This window comes from Perna viridis, chromosome 4 (genome assembly GCF_037379345.1).
Source record: "Perna viridis isolate PV_CMFRI_1.1 ecotype Kerala chromosome 4, ASM3737934v1, whole genome shotgun sequence".
NCBI lineage: Eukaryota > Metazoa > Mollusca > Bivalvia > Mytilida > Mytilidae > Perna > Perna viridis.
Window position 1 is genome coordinate 613,540 of NC_142448.1, and position 27,972 is coordinate 641,511.

The following is a 27,972-nucleotide window of genomic DNA, read 5'->3' on the forward strand; positions in this document are numbered from 1 at the left end:
AACTTCCTCTGTATATTTGGAAGATGATTTGGAATTTTTTTTTCAAAAGGTATGAGGAGTCTCTACCAAGAACTATATATCTGTATCTAGGTGTACCATTTTTTTTTAGAAAAACAACGATGTATACTGCTTTTGAGTCGTGATTTTAACTGCGTATGGGGAATAGAAATATACAGTGTTGAAAAATCATAGGTTTTAATGCTATTATATTCAGATAATAGTCTTGAACTGATTGTCTCCAAAAGATCTTTCGAATTTTTTCTAGATCCACATGGAATTAATACCATTACGTGAGTAACAAGTGTTTTGGTAGGACTGCAGACCCTTTTTGACAGTTGTGAGTATAGAAGTTAAAAGTTTTGAAAGAGGTTTGGTGGTACAGTTTGCAGATCCAGCTATGAAACGTTGTTTGTATGGATTCTTGTGGAGTTTAGGAATCCAGTACATAGACGGTAAATCACAATTATTGTCCTTGGTAGAGACACCAAAAGAGGATAGCACAGATTTATGGTAATCCACTATCTCTTCTTTGGAGAGTGTAGTGTCAGTATAGGTCTTACCACTGCTATTATTTTCTACGTCTACCTCTGATAATAAAATTTGATGTAATGCGTTTTGCAGACAAAAACAATGTGGTTTTGGGCTTAGTCTGTTGATTTGACAACATATTTGTCATGTATAGTAGACAATGTTTTTGCTAAATCGGGGTCTTTGAAAACTGACGTAGCCTTGGCACTCATTGATCTACTAAAAACTTTCATTCGATTCAAAATTAAAGACCTCACGGCCTATATCCACTCTGACAGAGAATCAATGTCTTCCATTTTCTTGCGTAGTTCTCCACGGCATCCATAATAAATTCAAAGTTAAAATTCCAATTTATAGAGCGTGGTTCACGGTACTTGGGACCTTTAGAAAGGATCTTACGTAGAGGTTCGTTTTCGATGATGGTTAAATCTCCCGTAATGACGTGACCAGAAGGACCATATTTGAATGGAGAGTTTTTGCAAGAAGTCAGGTGGTTTAGCTTTGAAGTCCTCAATCTCGAGGTTCTGCAATAGCCTTTTATAATTGAAAATTTTGGATGTAATAGGTGAAGTATAGGAATGTGAAATAATCGGTATTGATTGTCCTTGAAATACGGGGGAACTTTGTTGGTTACATTTTTTGTGTTAGCCAAATTAATTGCATCTATACCTTTGTTTACAAACAGTAGTGGAAAAAATGACCGTTTTCCTTCATCTTGACCTTTTACACAAACTGGTTTGAAGAGTCTGTGGAAACCAATATCCAAAATGATGGCAAGTCAGTATAATGCTGAGGTAAGTTCAGAAACAGGAGTGTCAAGACTTGTTTTGTAAAGGGAATGTAGTAGAGTGAGAGGTAAAGAATAGAGTTCAGTTCAAATGTGATGAAGTCCAAAAGGTTTTTGTATGAAAGGAAGTAGACCATTTATGGAGACATCATGCATCTTAGTTGATGTATAGTGGCGATGGCCATGACTCCTTTTCTGTCTTATTATATTTTTGTCAAATAAATTCATCACATTTATGCTATTGTTATATTGGTTTGAAAGGTTCCCTATACTTCTGATGTTATCATTGCACCCGTAAGGTATTGCAGTAACTAGTCTGCGTATCCAGTATTCCTCTATTCTCTCTTCCCTACGATAGTTTTTACTCAAGACGGAACTGTTCGTTGGATGGTCATTTTTTTCAAGAATATGAACTATCATAGAGAAGATTGAATGATCTTGTTGATTAAAATTTTGATAAACTGTCGGCAATTTGATAGTATTAATTCCGGAAGGATGACCGCATTTACATTTGTGTAATCGTTCTCGTGTTTCACCAACTTATACTAGACCGCATAAATTGCATTCTAATCCATATATTAAGTAAGTCGATTTGCAACTTAAGTCATCGTGACTTCTTGTGTGAAAAGTTTTTTTCATAAGGGTACCAGTGAAGAAAGTTTTTTAAGGGATTTCTTCTATCTAGGTATCATTTTGTTCTGATTTGCTTTCTTTTGTTACGCCTTTGTGTGAATTTTTACTACATTTATGATTTGATGTCAGTTTTGGTTTCTGTCTGACTGACTTAGGAAGGAATTGCTCTCTCTACCTTATTTCTATAGAAACATACAAACACCTCCGTATTAGACTTAATGAAGAAGATATTCTCTAGTCATTACCCTTTCCCATATATGGAGGAATTTACCACCTTTTACTGCATGTTGGGTTTGATAAGATATGCTAGAAACGGCACTAATCATATTGATTACAAAAGGCATCACAGTTTATATTTGTACATGACTTATCAACCAAGGCAAGGAACAAATGATTATAGATGTTTTCTTCCCTACACCACTCGTTTAGTCTAGCGCTGATTTCTACCCTGTTTCACTTATTTTGACCACTAACTTACACGGAAACTATTATAGCCACTAGCCATAAAATCTTATCATAACTACATTTCACATTAGAATGTCTATAACAAGTCAAAAACGTACTGGCTAATTTCATTTTACCGATCTATCCTTGAATTTGCCAGTTGATTTTTGCCATTATCGGTAAACGATTAAAAAGTTAGATCCAGAACTAAAACGCTATTTATAGATACTTATTGCGTATATCCTAGATTACTTTGTTCATAGGTACTTGTGATGTATATACTTGGTTACTTTGTTGATAGGTACTTGTGACATATAATCTAGGTTACTTTGTTGATAGGTACTTGTGACATATAATCTAGGTTACTTTGTTGATAGGTACTTGTGACGTATATCCTAGGTTACTTTGTTGATAGGTACTTGTGGCGTATATCTTACGTTGCTTTGTTGATAGGTACTTGTGGCGTATATCTTACGTTACTTTGTTGATAGGTACTTGTGACGTATATCCTAGGTTATTTTGTTGATAGGTACTTGTGACGTATATCTTACGTTACTTTGTTGATAGGTACTTGTGACGTATATCCTAGGTTACTTTGTTGATAGGTACTTGTGATGTATATACTTGGTTACTTTGTTGATAGGTACTTGTGACATATAATCTAGGTTACTTTGTTGATAGGTACTTGTGACATATAATCTAGGTTACTTTGTTGATAGGTACTTGTGACGTATATCCTAGGTTACTTTGTTGATAGGTACTTGTGGCGTATATCTTACGTTGCTTTGTTGATAGGTACTTGTGGCGTATATCTTACGTTACTTTGTTGATAGGTACTTGTGACGTATATCCTAGGTTATTTTGTTGATAGGTACTTGTGACGTATATCTTACGTTACTTTGTTGATAGGTACTTGTGACGTATATCCTAGGTTACTTTGTTGATAGGTACTTGTGATGTATATACTTGGTTACTTTGTTGATAGGTACTTGTGACATATAATCTAGGTTACTTTGTTGATAGGTACTTGTGACGTATATCCAAGGTTATTTTGTTGATAGGTACTTGTGACGTATATCCTAGGTTACTTTGTTGATAGGTACTTGTGATGTATATACTTGGTTACTTTGTTGATAGGTACTTGTGACGTATATCTTACGTTACTTTGTTGATACGTACTTGTGACGTATATCTTACGTTACTTTGTTGATAGGTACTTGTGACGTATATCTTACGTTACTTTGTTGATAGGTACTTGTGACGTATATCCTAGGTTACTTTGTTGATAGGTACTTGTGATGTATATCCTGGGTTTACTCCGTTGATAGATACTTATGAAGTATAGCCTAGAATTTACTTTGTTTATATGTTTTTTACGATTATACCAAGTTCACTTTGTATGATCAGTACGTAAAACTTTATCAGGAACGATTTTTACATAAAATCATCAGTTTACTAGATAGATTCTATGAAATTACACTTTGAAAAACATATGCGATCTTGGCAGTAAATTGTTGGCGATTTCACGAACATGGTGACTAACAATGGGCTACTGGGAGAAGAATATGCTGTTAATAGCTTCAAGTCCAATGTTCTAGGGCGTCCCCATTTTACCTGAATGATCAGTACAAAATTTCCTTTGCGAATCATGCCAGCGACCCCTGAATGTTATAAATGTGTTTCCTGTACACCAGACTTGACCATCAACCTTTCCTTGCTTCTTAAGTTCACACCATGGTTTCTGAAAGGTTTTTGTTTTTCGTTGGGAATATTTTGGTTCTTTTGTTCTTCGTATGTTGTACATTTGATATTCATGTTAATTTCTTGTCAAACTATGACCCCTTGTTTGCATTACTTTCCATGAGAAATATCTGAACATTCTCATTCTTATTAATAACTGTTTTAAGACATTGAGATCTTGAATGAGTTATTTGATCGGCAAGAGCAAACACATCAAATGATTTACATTTTCGAGAAAATGCTATTATGTCATTTTTAAGCAAACTTGATGACTTTGTTGATTATGAAATACAAAGATTATATTGACGTGTCCGGAAACTTTTAGTTTACTTGATTTACGATGTTTTGAATGATACGAAGACTTCAGAGGAAGTGCATGTGTGTTTAAACTCCTTTGACAATCATTATGCCTGAAAGTTATTTTGCAACATTTATGGACGTTTTACCTGGAAGTCTTGGCAACAATTTCTACATTTGATATATTCTTTATTTACTGGTTATGACATTAACTCAAAATTCATCTTCACCGAAGCAAAATATATTTTTTTAATATTTGCTGTAACAAAATTTTTCCGTAGCCTATAAGAATATTCCATTAAGACACTGTTATGATTTCGTCTATTGCTTCCTGTTATGAATTCAGACAAAATTGATTACTATTATCAAGTTTTGAATCATCTGATTAAATAAAAAAAGGTCTTTACACCCAAAGTGAATATTCTTTCTTTATAGTTCAAAACAAAAACCTTTACACAATAATTTGAGACGTTTGTGTCTATTTGAAAATAATCCTGCTACTTATTTAAAATTTATTGTCAAGGTTAATAGAACTTTATTATATCTAAGTAGTAGTCTTAATAAAAATCAGACAGGAGGTGATTCATGCATGTCAAAAAGCCACCGAATTTTTAATTCTTGTTCAGAAACCGGGATATATCACATAACCAGTCTTAGTTTTTCATTTAGGGGTTGCACTTCTGAGTAAAAATTTATATAGAGAATACAAATGGTGCGTACTAGAATGTCTGGTGACATAGTTGTGTATTTTCTGTTGATCAGCAAGTAGTTATACACATGGTGCGGTCCAGGATGTCTGGTGACATGGTTCTGTATTGTCTGTGGATTAGGAAGTAGAGCTTTCCAATGGTGCGTACCAAGATGTCTGGCGACTTGGTTATAAATCGTCTTTTGATCAGCATGTTGTTATACAAATATTGCGTACCAGGATGTCTGGTGACGTGGTTGTGTATTGTCTGTTGATAAGCAAGCTGGAGGTATACAATGGTTTGCATCGGGTTGTCCAGTGACGTGTTAGTGTATTGTCTTTTGATCAGCAAGTAGATAAATAAATGGTGCGTACAAGGATGTCTGGTGACGTGGTTGTGTATTGTTTGTTGATCATCAAGTATTTATATAAATGGTGCGTCACAGAATATCTGGTAACGTGGTTGTGTATTGTCTGTGGATTAGGAAGTAGAGGTTTCAAATTGTGAGTACCAGGATGTCTGGTGACGTGGTTATAAATTGTATGTTGCTCAGCATGTTGTTATACAAATATTGCGTACCAGGATGCCTAGTGACATGGTTCTGTATTGTCTGTGGATTAGGAAGTAGAGCTTTCCAATGGTGTGTACCAGGATATCTGGTGACGTGGTTATAAATCGTCTTTTAATCAGCATGCTGTTATACAAATATTGCGTACCAGGATGTCTGGTGACGTGATTGTGTATTGTCTGTTGATCAGCAAGTATTTATACATATAGTGTGCGTACCAGGATGTCTGGTGACGTGATTGTGTATTGTCTGTTGATCAGCAAGTATTTATACATATAGTGCGTACCAGGATGTCTGGTGACGTGATTGTGTATTGTCTGTTGATCAGCAAGTATTTATACATATAGTGCGTACCAGGATGTCTGGTGACGTGATTGTGTATTGTCTTTTGATCAGCAAGCTGGAGGTATACAATGGTTTGCATCGGGACGTCTGGTGACGTGGTTGTGTATTTTCTTGATCAGCAAGCTGGAGGTATACAATGGTTTGCATCGGGATGTCTGGTGACGTGGTTGTGTATTTTTCTTGATCAGCAAGTAGAGGTATACAACGTGCGTAAAAGGATGTCTGGTGACATGTTTGTGTATTGTCTGTTGATCTGCAAGTAGAGGTATACAATGGAGCGCTATCTGGTGACGTGGTTGTATATTTTCTGGTGATCGTTGGTCATACAAATAAATACGCAGTCAATCAAAAAGTACTTGTTTTTTATCATTGGTATTGTGGCGTTTATAATTATGTTTCACACAGCAAGGTTTCTCTCGGCCTATTACAAGGTATGTAAGCCGTTCATCGTAAAAACATGAATAAAAACTATAGAAATATATAACGTTTTGCTGTCACCTTAACAGCATAAAATTTCTCACTAAAGCGTATATGTGTTCTTTTAAAATAATAATTTTCGGTGATTGATTATTTCTTGCAGTTTTTATATTGTCTAGAAGTGAGGTAAATTGTGACGCATCACTGGCCCAATACATCACGATCAGCTTCTTCCGAAAACTTTATTAAAAGTCTTGATTCATTTCTGTTATTAAAGAAAAATAAATACACCATCGAGTGACAAAAGTACATAACAACATACTTAAATATACTTTATTTCCCCGATGTATTGAATAGTTCACGATGTCCTAGATTCATTTGTTCTGTCACTTATAGGACTCCAGCAGTAAGTTCAATAGCTTAAACACATATTTTGTTTGGTGTTTTGGAGTATGCGTTTTCAATATCTACGTGAGATACCTAATTTGTCTATTCCGAACTAGCAATTATTACATTTCGTATTTTATAGTTTCTATTGAAACTAGTATTTTAACACACCCATATTTTTTTATATTGCACGCTTGGTGTTTGATTACAAGCGATTTTGCACGGCTGACGTCATGTGTTTATATTCACTCTAAAATTGTTTTTGTGGCAAAATTATTAGAATCAGAGACAATATTGATTGGTCCAATATCAATTTGTAGGTATTTGCCTAGACTAGCTAGAAGTCCCTCTTTATTAGATATATGAAACAGAAAATCTATGTCTATTAACCTCTCTGATAATGCCACCACTTATTCCTATGAAAGAGGAAGAGCCTCTCTCCCGCAATAATTAATACATTTTCTATCAGTGGGATACATGCAATCAATATTTTCATATATTATCGCAATTTTGTTTAAAATCCTATACTAGCTTCTATGTCCCCGCGTGACATACAAGCAACAGAGTAGGAATATTTGACGACCCAAATAATCGTCTGTTTGTTTACTGCGTATGAAATAATGGCTAATTTCTGGCAATATTTTCTAGTCTTCAATGGAAAATGATTAAATACAGTAACTTATCCGATTAGAATGAATAAATCCCAAAATTATTTCACAAATTTTAAACGCGACTGTCATAATTAACCAATTTAAAAAAAAATGGGCATCACAGCTGCACAACATGCGTGAAGTCACGTAGCACGTCGCTGAAAAATAGTCCCGAAAGGAAATTTTGCAGCGCTTATAAAACTTACATATTTAGGTCAAGAAAACTGAAAATAAAAGAAAACTAATACCTTACAATTCAGCAAAACAGCGATAAACAGATTATTAATTTTTTCTTCAACTCGCAATAGTTTCTCATGCTCATCTCGTCTCGCGGGAAAGCCGCCCGCGAGATAAGCATGAGAAACTCCCTCTCGTTGAAAACATATCAAACAATCTAATATTCTTTCATATAAAGAGAGGGACTTGAAGCAAGTTTTAGTGTTTGTAGTGTGTCGTAATTTGTTCATTTTAAGACAGCCAAAAACAAATAAGTATATAAAAAAACTGGCTATACGTACTTAATACGACCAGATTAAATTGTAAGGTTGAAATTTTCATTATTAGTGATTTTTTGAATTGCATGAGTAGCATGTAAGTTGCATGGGTCTAATTGTATAACTGTAAGAAGAATGATGTCATGACATACACAATCAGGCCAATAATGTAAACAAAGTAATTAGAATATGAGAAGATTTATTGTGATTCTCATTATAATAACAGGCAAATAAGGCACTGTTCAGTCATATATATTATTTTGTCCATTAATATTTGTCTTACATCTCTTGTGAGGCCTTAGAATAACGTGACCGTTACTATAATCAACTGAGAAATAACGCGTGCTAGAAAAACGTTTGGCTTGTCTATTCAATTCTGAGGAAGCATTATTGTCATAAAACCCATACCTACAACATTTTAACATTTGTTTTATTCGAAGACGAATTTTCCTGCTGAACAAACAGTAAATTATCGGGTTTATTCCACTATTAGAAACACCAAGCCATTGAGCAATTGGAACAATATATTTATTGAGCAGGAGAATCGAATCAATGTTATCATCTGTTTTAAAGTATATCCAAAACTTAATTATATACAATGGCAACCATGAAAATAGAAACAACACCACGACAACAGACAACATTTTAACGGCCTTAACTTTTGACTTTTGAATAACCCCGTTAGATTTGTAGACACCAGGAGCATTTCTATTCCAAACACGAAAACCGATAAGTGAATAACAAATTATTATTAAAACAAGTGGTATGGCATAACAGAAAATGCATATCCCTACAAAGTAAACTTTTTGTAGTGTCTTATTTGGCCAAATTTCCCCACATACTGATAAACTGCTATTATCCACTTCCTGCGTGTACTGTTGGTAGAATAAAGCAAACGGAATTGATATTATCAACGAGAAAATCCATATAACACACATGATAGATTTTGATGTTTTCCATTTCATCTTGTAGTTGAAAGTGTAGCATATCGCTAGATATCTAAAATGAATTACTACATCGTTAATAGAGTTAGCTAATTAAAATTGTTTGAGAAATGCTTGGTGTTATATCAAATCGGAACTTTTGCTTTAGTTTTAGCATCAGCATATACGCTGCTACACCACAAGTTATGTATTATAAGTAGAGGTGTTCAATTGCATGTCTTAATTGTGCACGCTGTTGCCGCTCCTGTCGATATTTTTCCCTTTCTTTAAATTAAAGATTGACCAAGTAAATCTGTTTTTAATAGCGATAAATGTTTCATGATTCCGTTTCAAATTTGAAGGAGAAAATGTTTTTTTTTCATCGTATTTTAATAATAAAATTTGTCGTTAGTTTGTCTAGTCTAGGAGAACATTTGTAACAAGATGTATTGCAGTAAATGATTTTTCCAAGTGGTGGCAAATTTATGTATTTTTTTGTTCATTTTTTCTTACAAACTAGAGTACCGTGTATGTTTTAAATTAAACTATAGTACCCAGTGAACTGAAAAAATGTGAATGTCGGAATCAAGTTTTCCATAAATATATGTGGGTTCTTCTTGTTTCAGGACTATTTTGTTTCACTACGGAGGTTAAATGGGTGAAATTTAGATTACCTATCGACAGCGATGGCAGCTAACGTATTAACAGAAGCACATACAGACACAGCTTGAAGATAAGGAGTGACTTTACACATCACTGCACCATAACGCCATTCTGGAAGAAGAAAAAAATAAATGACTATATAATAAAGCATATACAGGAATTGCAGCCTATAGATATTATTATTATAAAATAATTGATAAAAAAGAAGACAGCTTGTGTTGGTAGTAAAAAAAATGGACCAAAGTATGTGAAATAAAATAGATTTATATACCTTACATAATTTCTGGATAGAAAAAAATATTTGGAAGATTCTTCTGACGAAATATCAGACAAAAGTAATATATACTTGATCAGTAGATATAATATGATTTTATTTTATGCCTTTGATGGACGGAGCTCAATAGGTGCCTTCAAACTTTCGTTAAAACACACTTGGACGGCCGTTTAATCTTTGTTTACGATGCAACGCCGTGTTGCCATAGGTGAAGTCTCATTTGGAAAAGATAATGTGTAAGACTTTCTTTTAGGAAAGCTTAATACATTTATACACTACCAATAATTTACAAACCCTTATTAAATAAATTAATACATATATAATCGTATCCATCGACGAATCAAAAGACGAAACAGCACTTCCACGCTTGCGTAATGGTCTATTTCCGTGTCGACTTACTTCCGTCAGAATTTTTTAACTTTTCATAGCTCTGGTCTCACATTCTACATATATAAGAGTTTTTTGACCTTTTTGATATTGATATATCTGTTGTTCCCCTGATTATTGTATCTAACATGTTGACTTTACTCACAATATATGAAGCTATTTAAAAAAACCAAACATTTTATATATGAAAAAGGAATGAATGGGTGTTTTTTCCACGCAAAAGTTGTCGGACTCACTCAAAGTTTGCTGATCGTAACCAATTGACAAACTGTTGCGTTACACAACAATACAGTTTTAAAATGTCAAGTATATTTTGGAAAAAAAGAAAACACTAATTTTGCTAAATGTACTATGTAAAAGGAGATGTGAAAAGGAAAAGAACATTAATTTATATTATTAATCATCATCCTTGCATAGCCTTCCTAAAATGGACCTGAATCTTCAAGTAATTTGTGATTTTCTGAACCAAGTCGGTACATATATATACGCCAGGGTATTTGGTGAAAATGAGAATTGAATTCACCTAGATGTTAATTAGTGGCATAGAATATTTGACGATTTGCGACTTTAAAGACTTCAGCTTTTGATATTAACAGTAAAAATAGGAAAAAAAGAACAACAATCACACTAGTCAGTTACATCGATATGAGTGACTCTCTAGGACATTTACTTCTATTGCAAATTATAATTGACTATATCAATTTCAGGGGAAAATAATCATTTTATACAACAATACATGAAAATGATTTTTTTATCCATCAAATGAATAATTTATGAAGCACTAGTACACAGATTTAGTTGAAATTATGGCAAAGTTACATCACATTTACAGCAGAATATATCTATAAAAGGGACCACTAGTAACTATACAAAACCTACAGCACGCTGCATGATATCATCCATATAAATTTAATTTAAGAACAAAAACTTAACTCATAATCTCATGCATGAAGACTTTTTTTTGTTATGTTTGAGCAATAAATAAATGTTTAATTCCATCTGCAAGTGGCCTAAATGTAACTTTACAATACAATGATACCTAACATATTTCATTAATTATTAACTATTTCATTTATCGCACAACTCCTTTCAGTTTCAATTTAAATAAGTTTCAGTTTTAGTGGTACATAAAAATATTTACAGATAGTAATTGTTATTTCACGGGATTTCATCAAAGTTTGGTAAAGAATGATCAATAAAAGCCTGTTTCTTTCCTTCTTTTCTAAGCATTTGGTCTTAAATGAACCTTGTCATGTAAGTTTGAGATATTATTTTGATTCCATATTCATTTCATACCATATTCACTCGAAAATCTCTAAATGTCAAATTGTTTTAAGACTAAAGGGATTTGGAGTTTTTCTTTCACAACTTATACATTATGCCAGAACTTGCCGTATCTATGCGACCATTTTGTACCATCCTAGAGTTCACAGCGGGTGTCTCCAGAAAGGCAGAGAACGCTAACCATATCGATGCACCTGGTCGATGTTTCCAGTTCTAACAGATGTGTTTGTCGGCTATGGGATACTAACAGTTTTGTTTGGTCACAACACAAAAAGGAGAAGGGGGATTGGTTATTAGTACTTCCAGATTTGTTTGTTGGCTATGGGGTACAAACAATTTTGTTTGGGCACAGCACAAACAGGAAAAGGGGAATTGGTTATTGGTACTTACAGATTTGTTTGTTGGCTAAAGGGTACTAACAGTTTTGTTTAGTCACAGCACAGCCAGGAGAAGGGGGAATGGTTATTGGTACTTACATATTTGTTTGTTGGCTATGAGGTACTAACAGTTTTGTTTGGTCACAGTACAAGCAGGAAAAGAGGGATTGGTTATTAGTACTTACAGATTTGTGTGTTTTAAATTAGAGATTTATTTTACACTATTTTTGGTTAACACTCTACAGATATTATTTCTACGGTCAAAAGTCATTATAAATTTTACATTTGAATAAAGAAAACGACTAACAGTGTCATAAAAATACGATCATAACTTGGTATCAAAACTTTGTATGTAAATCTACACGCGATCTTTATTGTGAAATCCGAGTTGCTCATTTGGTTTTGTTACTTTGTATGTATGATTTTAGTTACTTTATGTTCTTTGTTGTGTATGTCTGTTTTCCATGTCTGGTCTTTGTCCCTGGATTACATTCTTTTGTTTACCGCTGTAACCTTGATTACTTTTTAAAATACATTAGTAATATGCATATATTATTGAAAACTTTTAAAATATGAAATAAAAGTATGCTGCAGACATCGTGATAGAATGATTTTTTACGTGACTGTTTGTAGTATTAAGTTCACATTACATTATAACCTTGGTTTTTATAATGAACTATTTCTTGTTACTCTTATTGGTCTCTAGTGACTTGGAGTTCTACCATCATAAAGTGAAAAATGCTTAATATCACCTTTATATAATAAATGAAAATTCATAGTTCTCCCATGAATAGATTCTAATCAAGTTTATTGCACAGAAGAAATAGTATTTGAAAAATAAAATTAAAGTGTTAATTTAAGAATTGTTATCATGTTTACTGACCTGTAAACAATTGCAGTAAATTAAAGAGAAAGCTTTAAAAAGAGACATTAAAAAGCAAACTAATGAGGAATTTATTGTTAACAAATATGAATCCTGTAGAAAATAAAATAATTTATAATAATGAAAAATGCATTTAACAAACAATGCAATAAAATCAAATTAAATTTAAACAAGAACAAAACAATTACACGTTTTTTTTAAAGATTTTGTTGAATTTTTTAAGGTAGTTCTTTTAATTGAAAATGTTATATTTTCACATGAACTTTTATGTAATTCTGTTAATTTTGGTCATTGATATAATTTTCCATACCCTTTAAAAGATTTCTAAAAGACTAAAGACACATGCTGTTCCATCAACATATAGTTGTGTCGTTGTGTTTAATTTGTATGACCTCTTTAGGTGCTTTGGATATAAAACCGGGGATGGCATTACGTGCTTTGGATAGGTTAAACACACTTTCTCTTCAAGCGACACCAGTCACATTGCAAACGAGTAAAATCCGGTAAGCATCAGTTCCGGATAGAGGGGTTGTCAATCCAATAACACATGAAATGTTTCTGAAGATATCTTATCTGGAGATAAAAATTCATAACCGTCCATCAAGTTGTAATAAAGACCTTTAACCGTTTGTGGTGATGATAACAGCCTTTGAATTTCTTGCTCTACACTTCTAACTTTCTTGGTATTCAGTTCTATCTCATATAGTTTCCAACTTTAAAAATATTGTATGGTTCACTTGATCACATAATTTCTATATCTAAGATCTCCCCATTGAAAGACCTTTTCACAGTCGTTCAAAACATTTCATCTCAAATATTTACATACAGCCATAAAAGCTATAACCGTTTTGGTCTATAATGAAATGATTAGTGGTGATAAATGAAAGGTTTTTAATTTGATTTCCGCCAAAATTAAGAGAAATGTCGTCATCATTTTCTTTTTATATTTCCATATATACTTAAACTGAAATGAAATGGTTCAAAATTTGAGGTTAAACGCAACTGCTGTGTCGTAAACGTACAACCAATGATTTTAACTGAATAATTTAATATCTTTTGGATGATAAAAATTTAAAAGTTAATGGATATTAATATCAGTTTGGACATTTTGTCGGAGACAGTAATTTTCTTATTAAGCTAATATAGTGCACATATAGACTTATATTGTCCCAAACTGGACCAGCAACTTACAGTTATTCAACTATAACATGAATGTTACGAAATATTGAAAAAAAACTGGAATATTCCGTATAAAGTAACAAAAGTACAGGCATTTCAACCGAAATGGAGGGTTAAATCTACAGCACGCTTAACCTCCCACTTCCATTACATCGTGAATATAGCGGTGGTGATTAAATAGCATTTGCATGCCATTGCGTCATAATGGGTAAATCAGCGGTCACATCAGCACAAAGAACAATTAACAAAAAACAATCATTACTCATTATTTTAGAAGAAACTGAGAAAAAGAATTTGGTAAGAGACCTGATGAGACGCATTTTCTCATACCCCTGATTCAGAAGTCTGTTGCACAGTTATCTATGGCATTCAAGAAAATCAAAGGAGTTAGCACTTGCTCTAGCGTAGCGAATCATTTGTAAAATATAAACACCATATGCAGGAGTAATCCTAGGGGACCAAGATTCTACCGGAAATCAAAACAATTTAATCCGGAGACAAAGACAAAACATGGAAAACAGACACACACAACAAAGAACATAAAGTAACTACAATAATACATACAAAGAAACAAAAGTAAATGAGCTACTCGGACTCTACTAAAAACTGGGAGCATTGACCAGGTACACCGGTATGGTAAGCGTCCTCAGCTTTTCTAGAAACACCCACCGAGTTGCTCATAAAAAGTCAAGTCAGGGGTAGACGAAAGAGGAAAGGACAACTACGAAGGCACATTGCTGCACATGTAGGAGATTTTATGATATTGATATTAAATTCGTCTCTTTTATCATAAATCTTAGTGCTGAGATGACCTCTGTTGTCAAATTTGAGATAGTCCATAAAAGATGCAGAACAAACTGTTTCTGCAGTCTCCTATATCTCGAGCTCTGGTATATTGAATGCAATCATTTACCAAAAGAAGGGCTGTTAATGGACAATACATACTGATATTAATCCAGTCAAAATAGAATTTTATCTTAAAAAACCAAAACAAAAAGAAAAGATTTTCAAGTTTCCGATTGGATTTTCATGTACGAAATCGTAACTCTTGCTTAAAACCTCACTTGTTCGTGGTTTTTTTCCAATATCTTTTTTTTATAATTGTGAAGATACTTAGATAAAGTTTTACAAACTTATCTACATGAGAATTATGAGAATGAAGGGTAATAATTAACTCAAGGCAATAGTCAAAACAAAAGTGCGTTTAAAACTGACAATATCAAAACAAAAACCGGAATTAAAAAAAAAAACCATTGGTGGTTTTGGGCTTGCATTTTCATCCTTGTGGGGTTTTTGTCTCTTTGACATTTACACAATACATATTCTCGTTATATTAGTACAGGTATTTCCGATAAGAATGGTAGGTAAATGAAACAAGCCATTGTGCTAAAGTCACTATTCCATACTTTTGAATGCTCATTTGCTTTTGTTACTTTGTATGTATGATTTTAGTTACTTTATGTTCTTTGTTGTATATGTCTGTTTTCCATGTCTGGTCTTTGTCCCTGGATTACATCCTTTTGATTACCGCTATAACCTTGGTTCCCTTGATTACTCTTTGAACAGACACTGAATATGGTTGTAACACTAATATATTACGTAATGTGATACAAACTCAAACATATTATACTAGAAGATAATGATTAAGAAACACGTTCTGATTTGGAAAAAGTAGAGCTAAAATAGTGTTAATGAATTTTAGAAACAAATCCACTTTCTACATCCAAAATAAGTGAATATCTTTTTTATCATTGTTACAGTTTTCAGCATGTTTATAAGATAAAATGAACAAATATCACCGAAATGCCAAGAAATGTGTGCGATGATATTCAGTGTACTTGATAATTATGAGTACTTGCAATTATAAACATGTCTTCTTGTAAATCTTGTAAGGGGTAGATTATTTTGTTTGTTTTTTTTGTTTCGTTTTGTTTGTTTTTTTTTTTTTTTTGGGGGGGGGGTGTAAGAATTATTAGTTATTACAAAATATTATCCAAAACATGACAATTTCGATTTTATCAGTTGAACTCATGTCGAAATTATTACGATTTCTATACATTCAATGTATTATTGTAGACTGAACATATGTCGATAAGTTACGTTCTAAATCTTGACCTCAATTAAACCTGCAAATAACTATTAAAATTGAACATTCACATTAATGAACAAATGAACATAAGAAATGCGTTAAGATAATGGCGTCGGTTTTACTTCTAGAAAAGCAGAGGATGCTTACCCTATCGGTGCACCTGGTCCATTCTCCTATTTTTAGCGGAACTTACTCTTGTTGCTTTGTACCTATTATTTTGGTTTGTTTATGTTGTTTGGTGTGTGTGTCTTGGTTTCCGTATCTGGTCTTTGTCCTTGGATTATATTCTTTTATTTCCGCTAGAATCTTGATTCCCTTAATTACTCTTTCAATATCGTATCTAAAGAAGAAGCTCTAAGCTTCTTGTACTTTTCGTAGAATCAGAATTTTTGAATTCATTTTTTCTTCATTACTTAACCTTGTTTTTGCTTTAATTCAATTCGGGATAGTTAAAGATATGATTCACAGCATTTAGCCATTCAGTACTTCCTCATTTTCTGCAAAAGCAATGGACTTCAGAATTAAGAATACAAGTAGATTTTTACATGTATCATGTTGTTGAGCCGTCATAATATTTTTCAAAACTAAGAGACGATGAAATTAATGTACTATTCTTGTGTTATTTCTATCGACATATTGAGGATGTTAAATATTTTGCACTGTTACTTTCAAGTTGATGCAAAGATGTTTTGGGAAATATTGATATTACAAATGATGTAGTTATATTCTGATAATAAAATGCTCCAAGAGAGCATGATTTTACTTAATACAGCATTAGGTAGGACTGACATTTAATGGTAATGTCTTGCATATTCTTTACCCAACATTCTGCATCATAAGAACGGATTAGTTCACCGTGTTTTTCTTTCGTCTACCCTGGACTTAATATTTTATGAACAACTTGGCGGGTGATTCTAGGAAAGCTGAGGACGCCAAGTCCTTACCCCTATATTTTGGCCGAGTCCGAGTTGTTTTTGTTTTTAGTGCGTGTTGTTTTGGTTGTGTCATGGTCTTTTGTGTTCAAGTCTTTTTTTCCTGTCTAGTCATTGTCCTTGGATTATTCTTTGAATTTCTTCTCTAGTCTTGGTTCTCTTGATTGCTCTTTTACCCAAATAATTAATGAAAGACATGTAACAGCAAATTAAAAAGAAATAATTAGTATCGAACAGGTTCGTGTTTTGGACAGATGTATTTTATTATACATTTAAATATTAAATATGAGCCTTCCCTTTCAATAAAGTTGCATGACCGAAATATATATGAAACATGAAAGAAATGCAGCGGTTGAAATTCGGAAGAAGGGGTAGTTATTTTCTTATCTATATGACATTTATTACTAAATTAATGTAAAACTGATGTATTCAACGGGGCATAGTTTTCCTTTCCTCGTTTGTCTACCCCGGACTTGACTATTTATAACTCGGCGGGTGTTTCTAGAAAAGCACAGGACACTTACCCTACCGGTGCACCTGGACCATGCTCCCAGTTTTTAGTGGAGTCCGAGTTGCTCATTTACTTTTGTTACTTTGTATGTATGATTATAGTTACTTTATGTTCTTTGTTGAGTAAGTCTGTTGTCCATGTCTGGTCTTTGTCCCTGGATTACATTCTTTTGATTACCGCTATAACCTTGCTTCCCTTGATTACTCTTAATTAAGAATTGAAATACATGCATGTATATGTGTAATAGAAAAATAACAATAAAAACACAAAATAATGCACGACACACACACACACACACACACACACACACACACACACACACAAACAAAACACCCCCCCCAAAAAAAAAAACAAAAAACCAAAAACAAAAACGAAAATAAACGGAGTTCATCGGTTAAAGGACCGGCCTGTTTGTGTATTATCAAAAGAGCAAGACTCTCATGCTTCCACAGAAATGACCGAAAACGTATTTTGTACATCGTATGAAACTCTAGGATAGCACTGCATGATAAACCAGTTGAACATATTAACTTGCATGCCATAATATTATAGTTTCAATAGATATTAAATGAAATTTAAGGAAGTCAGCGTCTTTGAAATTAATTTTCTCTATCATGAAAAGAGTGTCTATAGTAGAGTAAGAAATGAATTGGACTTTTGTTGAAACTAAAGATAAAAAAAAGTCTTTACAGGACTGAAATCAACACCAATTAGGAAATATAATTTCCGGAAAAGATGGTGTGGTGACCAAATCCGGAAATGCGAATAAAACTTTCGTAGTCATAGTATGCAATTAGGGTGTCCCCGTACAGATGTTATTATATCTGAAGTCATTTATGGAAACTGAGATGAGACAAATCGCCTGACGTAACCAGTCTTCATCTTGCTGACAACCACAATACCTGGTTAAGTCTTAGGTTTTCAGGTTTTAAAAGCGAGCATTAAGATAGTACTCAAATATTTCTCCGCGAAGATAATGTTTAATAATACTAACCTTAAAGCACCACAGGGAGAACATACAAAACGGACAATACTAATAAAAGACGGAACAAATTTTACATAAGGTAAAAGGAAAATTTATCAAAAAAATTATTGCAGTAGCAAATTATTAATAAAACAATTAAAATCCAAAATGTCAATAAAATAATGGAATAATTTTACCAATATCAAATCAAAGCAAATCGAGAAGAACTTAGCATGTCTTTAGAAAGAAAAACTTCAAATATATTGTTGAATTTAAAATCGTTTAATGGAACACAGTCTGTCATTGACCTGTACATATTTAACCAAATATAATCAGAGTAAGCCTATTGGCTTCATCGATAGAAATTACTAATGTGGTTTAATTAAATCTCAAAATACAATGACAACTTTGAATACAAACTGAGACAAAATAAAAGAAAACGCTGAAGAAAACACATTGAAGTCTAGGATTCATAAAAATAGAAGAGTTACTAAAGACAATGTCTTTGAATATTCTCTGTACAATAAAAAAAGGCGAAGTATTTGCTCTTTACGTTCATGACTGTTTAATCTGCTATTAAGGTATATAATTTGTCCTTACATGACATTCTGATTGACTGAGTATGACATAAACCTTTATTGTAGAAGAAGTAAGTATGAAAGCTGGGTGACGCCAGAATTATTATTATAGTTGTTATTATAGGATTAACACTGTAATTCAAAGGGTTGAGAGGAGGTCATCCATTAAAACACAGTTTGGTAGACGTCTACAATACATACAAATATGATTAAAATTTGTTATTATTAGCAACCCCGGTAGAATAAGCTCACTTTTCAAACAGTGTTTCAAGACCATACATAAGTAAGAAAGGGTATTTTTCATATTTTAATGACATTTAATAAATATGCTTTATAGTATTTAAGTGCATTTATTTCAAACAATAATAAATTGTTTATACGTTTGTCAAAAGTAACCATATTCCCGTCGCAGCTAATCTACACAGACTTGAAAATGTCGGCTTACTTATTCATGTCATTTATTTCCTTAAAAAGTTGTTATGATATTAAAAGTTCTACCATAAAGGTGCCTTGAATTACTTGTACAGTTAGAAAATCTGTATATCCTCAAGCATTCAATAGCGTAAATCATTATCATTTGGAACCGATTATTACTAGATGAAATTTAAGTTACAATTAAAAAAAGATGAAAGAGTCAATTTTTTTCCGCTGTAGATTAAAAAAAAATCAAAACTCACTTTAATTTGAGTGATAGAGTCTGAAAGAATGTGGTCATACAATTATATAATAATAACTGCCACATGTAGTTAGAATGGAATGCTCGATAATCCAGGGATAACTCTTTGGGTGATAAGTAAATGCAAACGCTTTGTACCGGAAAAGGTCAGCGTCATTCTAGAACATATCTTCATCTTCTTTCATTATCAGTTTTTCCGGAAGGATTGTCTTTAGTCCTATCGAGCAGTCTTAAAGCTTATCTTATGATCAGGCAATAGCTCACGTTCATGACAGCACTAATAAAGAAAGATAGTTCCTAGTTTTTTATCATTGCTAATATTTTCTAATAAAGAAAAACACATCTTAAGGCACAAGTTACATTCTATTGATAAAAAGCGAAGTATAATGGTATGTATGTCAAAGTGTAGCTAAAAACAATTATGTTGTTAACTACTTACTTGAATTATTAAATTTTGAGCATTTGTTAGTTAATTATAATGTTCAGAACAAACAAAAAATACGGTCATTCCATTTTTAAAAGTAAATACAAATAAATAAAACAAACTTTGTTTTTAAATATTTTTTAAATGTTCTTTATGTATATCAGCCAAAATAAAAAAAAATACTGAAGCGTAAACAATGGGACATTTCAAATACATAAAATCACAGTACATGATTTGAAAGCGAAAACAGGAAAAAAGACATACACGAGAACAGAATAATATAAATAATATAATATAAAATATAGAAAAGGTTTGAATGTTTTACTGTCATCAGTCTGACGAAGACAACTGTTTAAGTCTGGAACAGAGTTATGTTGCTACAAGATTGAAGTCATCATTACAAAAGTTTTATTGTCGTCATCAAGAACTCGTGGATCGTTATGGTGTATCCATCTGCACCATGAAAACTGATTTATTCAACGGGTCATAGTTTTCCTTTCCTCGTTTGTCTTCCCCGGACTTGACTTTTTATGAGCAACTCGGCGGGTGTTTCTAGAAAAGCAGAGGATGCTTACCTTACCAGTGCACCTGGTCCATGCTCCCAGTTTTTAGTGGAGTCCGAGTTGCTCATTTGCTTTTGTTACTTTGTATGTATGATTTTAGTTACTTTATGTTCTTTGTTATGTATGTCTGTTTGCCATTTCTGATCTTTGTCCCTGAATTACATTCTTTTGATTACCGCTATAACCTTGGTTCACTTGATTATTCTTTGAAATCTATACAATAGTGTTCACGATTTGATGACGGATTTGGCTTTCATTTTCTATAGTCTTGGTCTTCAGTAACTCTTGGATACAATTATTGTATTTGGTCTTCCTATATATGTGAGATGTAAATGATGAGAAGTTTCTCATTGATACATGTGTACAGCATGCCATAAAATGCTGCTGATAAGAGATTTCTCCTTGAAACACGTCTACAGTATATCGAAATTTGCTAAATATATAATTGGTATTTTTTTTGTATTTGAATGTTACAGCATTACAAGCACAAGTCTTAAATTGTAAACACATGATAGCAGTTTCGAAAATATTCACTAGTAGACTAACGAACCAAACCAAATATACCCATATTTGGTCCTTCGGTAAATGTTTAGTTCTAACATCGTTTTTTCTGATTAAGTCATTGATAGTGGAACGCTCAAAAGATAAAATTGTTATCAACTGTTGAACAGTTTGATTCGTTATTTGTATAACTATAGCATTGTTACAGCGTTGCTTTTATGCAAATCAGATTCAACTATTTTTTTTGTATGTCTGTCGTTAATATTGATAGGTATATGTTTATCTGGAAGGGCCAAGTGTGTTATATACAGTAATATAGATCCAAATTTTACTCCAGGATCAAAAGTTGTTTTAATACTCAATTCCTATTTTAAATAGCACAAAGTTGTTAGATATATCCTATTTGCTGTAGGTATTTTGTCGATTAAATCATGATTGATAAAACCCGTAAGACAAAACGATTAAAATAACTTAACAATATTATAGCGACAACTTGAAAGTCGAATCATATCACACGACCTTGCACTTTACTAGAAGTATCCTTTACATGTTTATTGTTTCCTATATCAGATTTTACCATTATTCAGGACATTTGACAAAACCACTAGTTTTTAAACGAGTGTCAATATTGTGTTTTTTTAAGTTAACTTTATTACAGGAAAAATATATTTGCCGCAAGACTAATCATTTCAATTTAGTGTAGAAGTTCAACGAGAGGTAATGTGAACAAGACTGGGAGAGGTTTGTAAAGAGCTGTCATTTACATTCACTTTTCTGAGCTGTCGACATGTTAGCTTTTCTAACCGCTAAGAAATCATTTTGTTGATTTGTTAATTTATGTTTTGCCTTTCCTTTTTTTGTTCTTTTATGTATGAAAATCTCTCGATAATACTGAGATTCTAGCAAAACCCCAAAGGTAAAGACATATCAATAAAATACTATTAATATCAAACTCCATTTTTAACATAGAGTTGTAGATATAACAATCTATACACTTGTGGTTTCAACGGTTGTGAAATTAGAATAGAATTTACATATCGCTGATGATCTTACATTTTTTTCATTTTTGTTTTAACTTTTATTTACGATCAGTATTTTTGCTTACCAAGTGGGCCTCTTTTTTCAATTGAACTTAAAATACAATGTATATGATGAAGTGGGTCAAGCACACAAAAAAGAAAAAAAAAAGAAAAATCAAATGACTACCAAAAAATCAAATGACTACTAAAAGATCAATATGTACTAAATACCTGCGTTTCCTTCAATTATATTGTTTCATGAAATGTTTTTCGTATTAAAGCTTAGAAAAAAAACAGTATTCTCTTTTTCTCTCTTTTGTTCCCTGGGTATTGAACTCGATACCATGTTACTTTTGCTTAGGTTATCACCTTGAGTGCTTTGTTAAAATAATCAATCGAATTATTTTTTTTTGTCGACAAAATACCGGTTTACATTCAGATGTCAACTGTAGAAGTTGGTAATATCCTTGAATTAAACGATAGGTTGGAAATCATCATAATCATGTTTTGTAACTATTGCAAGTCATCACTAAAGAAAAAGGAAGTTTCTTCTTAAATGTAAGCAGACGCCTGCGGTATGTCAACTGTATTTTCTCAGTTTCGCTGAGAAATTAAACTGGATGTCTACTACGGTAAATGACCTATAAATTACTATATCTTATTAAAAACATAACTGTTATTCACTCATTATATTTCAATTAGAAATATGTCTAAGCTGAGTTATTTTACTAATAGGAAATATTTATTTGTGTTATAATTGTGATGTACATTATCTTTCCCTATTTTTGGAGCGGTTTTCTATTCTTACTGATTTCAAATCTTACTGAATTTAATCTTACTGATGATTTGCGTTAATATTCTTGATTCAATATGAGTTTCAATGATCAAGGATCTGATACATTTTGAAAAAGTTTTTTGAATTAACGTATAAATAAGCTATTTTTGTATTCGAAATTGTTTGTTCAAAATAACGGGAGAGACTTAAAAAAAAACAAGGTTATCCTCATCTGTTCTTCATCCACCTATAGTTGACAATGTCATGCATGATCAGAAATCGAACTAGCAGCAGATGAATAGATCTGTCATCAGATGTAGACGGATAAATCGACTGAAAAGTTCGATATATAAACAAAAACTATGTCTTTCTCTTGAACAGCCATCACTATCAGTAAGTTATTCTCATATAGAATGAGAATAAAGATTAGGTATTATATAGTGGTTTATTGTACGACAATGACGTAGATCTAAATGTATATTTTGTGTTGACATGAGTAATGCAAACAACGATTTGATAGTTATTTTTAGTTGACGAATGGATAGTTAATGAACGGTACATAGACATAAATGTATATTTTAACATGGCACTTATAAATTACGTACTTGATAAAGGCATATCAAAAAGAAAGGTGGGTTAAACCGCGCTACACACCCCCAAAATCCATTACGGTTCAATAGTTCCGGAATATTCCAACACAATGCGCATCATAAAATTGCCACCGGTAAAATCAGTAGTCAAAACAGAAGATATGAACAATTAATACAATGACAATCATGTAATTCCAAACCAAGTTTCAAAAAGTCTTGTAAAACTTATTTTTTTTAAATAAATACCGAAATTGTTGCGCATTTTCTTTATAAAGTCATTCACAAGAGTATACTCTGAGTTTGGAGTTATTTTTCTGATCCATAATATCGTACTGACTGTTCTTAAAATTTTCTGATCTACTGTAAATAGGTTAATATTTACAAGTTTTACTTTCGCGGTAAGACCAACAACGTGGGAATACAACTTTAGCGAATATAATCTCCTTTTAGATTTCCTACAATTAAATCAACAAACGCGAATTGAAGACTGCGTGAAAGTATCTTGCACAAATAAGCTAAAAAGACGACGAAAACTTTCCAAGGTTACAGATTTTTTTTATTAAACACTATTGTGCGCATTTAAAAGATAATACAGATAAGATTTCAGAAGACGACAATCGTTAGAAATACTCAGGTTATGCAATTTTTAAAATATTTAAACATGTAGTTATCTGTTGAGCTGTTTTATCTGGTCTCTTCTTCCTGTACCATCTAAAGAATGCTAATTGAATGAGCTGAAGGGTTTTGAATCATAGAATTGATAGACAGAGTTTGGCAACTTGTGAAATATCAAAGTTCTGCATAGGAAATACAAAAGAACCAATTATATGATATTGTAAATTTTGATAAGCTGTACACATATTTTGAGGGGTAACTTCTCATCAAAATCAAATACAAAAATCCCAAATAAATATACAGGAATTTCTTAAATCTAAAAGTATCGAAATCAAGCACCAAGAGGTTCTACCATGTGCAATACAAGGAATGAAGTCTTGGTGTTTTATGAATCTTTAAATTTGAAATACTGCAATTTCGATATATACAACAAATGATTAGTGAATACCCTCAGGAAACTGTTAAGAGACCAAATAAGAACTCTCGAGAGTAATTTGTTACTGCAATGTTGAATCTAAAACAATTGACAGACGAGGCCAAAAAACTACACGCGATTGGTACTACTTCGAAAGTTGAAAAGTATAAATCGTTGATGTTATTATTTCCAGAGACGACGTCGTTTAACTTTAAGTCTCTGACTTTATAAAGTGAAGTTTAAATGCTATTTAACGATGTTATTTTTATTTGATCCAAAAACTCTTATGTTTTTGGTAACGTTTCTCTAAAAGTTTTATGAAAGTGTGGAAATGATTTTAGAGTGTAAAAGCGAGGAAAAAACATATGGAACAAACATAAAAAAGAGATCCTGCATTTAAAATGTTACTGCAATCTATTTTGAATACTGTATTAGTAATAATTATTTTAAGATCTATTAAGAGAAATGACACAAAAGTAGATATAACGACGTTGTTACTTAGGTTTAAGAGTAGTACATCCTGAATTCTTCATTAAGATTTAAACATATTTTCACCAATTGAAACAACGTATTTATTGAACACCAATCTACTAAATGTCATTAATACCTATAGTTATATGCATTTCCAAACGGTGTATGGAGTGATTTCAAAAATGCACCAATAAACAAAACTTCTGTGTGAAGGCATAATTATAGGGCTAAAATAAAAATTATGCAAACACTGTTAAAAACGAATACATATGTATATCAAAACCGTATCAGACAAACTTGAACATCCTTAGCGCTTATGACTATATCATTTTCTATATCACTTTCATTGTTTCTTCCTATTGTCATGGCAGTCGTATTTCCTAAAATTCAAGTTCATTTTGATATCTGTCAAAATTTCTTTTTAACTCAGTGGCACGATAATGATGGACATTGACAAAGTATATAGTAACATTTAGGTGGACTAGATCGTAATCTATTTGATTAATAATATTCTGAACATATCATTACTAGTTGAATCAAAATTATCAAAGTACATTTGCCTTGCAATATATGGGCAATGTATAAATCATTTTTGCATAACCGTCGTGTTATACAATACATTAAACACAATAATCATCATTAACAGTAACGTTATTATACCGATTTTTAGACCTGACCATCTATAAAAATATTTTCCCATATGACAGGTAAACACAAGACCACTTTTTTGGCAATTTCATCGAACCATCAGAATAAATCACACACACCTGATTGAAACAGACAAAGGGTAGAACTATCTTATAGTAATCTTGCCACTTTTTCATTCGCTTTGTTGAATGTCGATTTTCAATACAGAGCCAGGCTATGTTTCTATGATAATTAGAATGAATAATTCGGTTTATTTTTGGACGAATTAACTACAAAGTCAGGAACGTTTTACAATATTTCATAAAAATGATGTGAATGGAGTTCATTGTATGCGGTTTTATGCATTTAAATATTAATGTAACGACGAAGACTTTACTTATTTCTTTAAAAAAAATCTCAAACACACTTTAAAGTTTCTGTTATTATGTATTGCCCAATGGTTCGTCGCAAACCATACGACGTATAAGACGAACCGACAGCAGAATTAGTGAAAGCCAGTTCGTTTCGGTTAATGGAAAATAAGCCAGGTTAATTCATTATTTTGTTTGGCTTGTTAATTCTAATTTTGGCGAATATGTCTGAAGTACACAAGAGTAAATCTTTTTTTAGTATACTTATAATATTATCGGAAGCTTTTGCTACGTGGCACCCTTTTAATTATAATAAGTAAAATGTCAAAATTTTAGTGAAAGAAAGATTTACGAACCATATCCAATATTCTCCTGTCGTATACAAGAAAACTTGAAAGCAAATACAACACATAAAACACGCTTGATTGAAGAACATAAACAATATTTAACAAAATTTGACTTACTATATACATATTAATGACGATACACCATTCATACGGAACAAGAAATGATATTAAACATGTACGAAGTGTCCTATCGTTAAAAGAGGTATTAAATAATAAAAAAATGTAATTAGACTTACCATAAAATAGATGTGTCAATAAAGTGATAGGGATACAAAAAATAGCAACAAGTATATCAGCAATAGCCAGATTGACGATGAAAAAGTTAGTAACAGTATGCATCCATTTGTACTTCAGGACCACAATAATAACAACCAAATTCCCAAAGAGTGCAAAAAGGAAAGCTATGCTATAAACTAATATGTACACCAATAACACTTCGGGTGGATGCTTGAATTCCGATCCAAAGAATGTTTTGTTATTAGTTTCCGAGACATTTTGGTCATTTTGATTCTGCAAGCTGACCAATCTTATGTCATACACTTGTTCTGTGTTGTTCATGTTGTAAAAACTTGACATTATTAAAAAGCGTCTTCTTTAAATAAAACTATCGAACACTTCATTGTCCACATGGGAAAAAACAAAGTAATTTTGAGTAAACATAATTATTTGATTGGATTTTCCTCCGTTTTCCATATTTCAAATAAAATCCATATTTTGTCACCAACAATCTTTCAAGAAAATTACCAGTAGTTAATTTGCGTCTATTCTCAGATCGGAGGATCAATGATATTTAATGTTTTACTTTTGAAGTTCATATGAATACGTCGTTGTGATTAATCGATCAGTAAGTACGAATGGACTCTTCCGAACAACAGTACACTGATATGTATAAACACACTTCTAATTCTTTTAACTTACTAAAACACATATCTTTTCATTTCATCCGCATGTTTGATACAGTTTAATGGCAATTTACATCTATAACGATTTGAACGATTTGGGTAGCGATGACTATACGATTAAGAGGTATAATATTATCATAAACCAACATATAATTTGTGTTTTGCTTTTAATTAAACGCATACTAACATTTAAGCCATGCAGATGTAGTGGGGTGATACTTATTTTGTTCAGATAAATATTTACACTGACACATAAATTATAAATCCAGATCTGGTAACACACTCGAGCAACGATTTAGCCGAGGAGAAAATGACTATTATTATAACATACAAGCAACAAATATCTCAGCAGGATATCACTAATAAAACTCTTTTGTTAGTCAGATATTGAACGTGAACTGTTTTATTATTTTGTAAATACTCTGATTTCATGGTAATTGTTGTTACTGCAATCAATTCGATTAAAACACCTTGATTCTTTTCACTTTTATTAAACCTTGATGAATTAATTACTTTTTTTTCTGTTGATTACATTAAATATGTGGATTGTCTGTGTTTTTGTTTGTTTTTTGTTCTCAATGTTTTTGGAATTTGGTGTCTCTTATTATCCTTTTTTTAATTCCTTTCTGTAAAACCACACACACACACACACA

At 32.2% G+C, this 27,972-nt stretch overlaps 1 protein-coding gene across 1 annotated transcript; it reads right to left on the minus strand.

Moving 5' to 3' along the window:
• Positions 1–8,175: 8,175 nt before the first annotated feature.
• LOC148618356 (neuropeptide SIFamide receptor-like) lies at positions 8,176–27,458 on the minus strand. Its single transcript, XM_088577153.1, has 3 exons — positions 26,654–27,458; positions 9,577–9,676; positions 8,176–8,978 (listed from the first exon to the last, which is right to left on the minus strand). The coding sequence occupies exons 1-3, from the start codon at positions 26,991–26,993 to the stop codon at positions 8,222–8,224; spliced, it is 1,197 nt and encodes a 398-aa protein (XP_088433279.1). The 5' UTR covers positions 26,994–27,458; the 3' UTR covers positions 8,176–8,221.
• Between the last annotated feature and the right edge of the window lie 514 nt (positions 27,459–27,972).

What these genes read in the sequence shown, in the direction of transcription:
- LOC148618356 (XM_088577153.1), bottom strand. Translation starts at nt 26,993, where the DNA reads ATGTCAAGTTTTTACAACATGAACAACACAGAACAAGTGTATGACATA. An exon ending in ATTGACACATCTATTTTATG is followed by an intron (nt 9,677 to 26,653) that starts GTAAGTCTAATT and finishes TTCTTCTTCCAG; the next exon opens with AATGGCGTTATGGTGCAGTG. An exon ending in GCTGCCATCGCTGTCGATAG is followed by an intron (nt 8,979 to 9,576) that starts GTAATCTAAATT and finishes AATTCATTTTAG; the next exon opens with ATATCTAGCGATATGCTACA.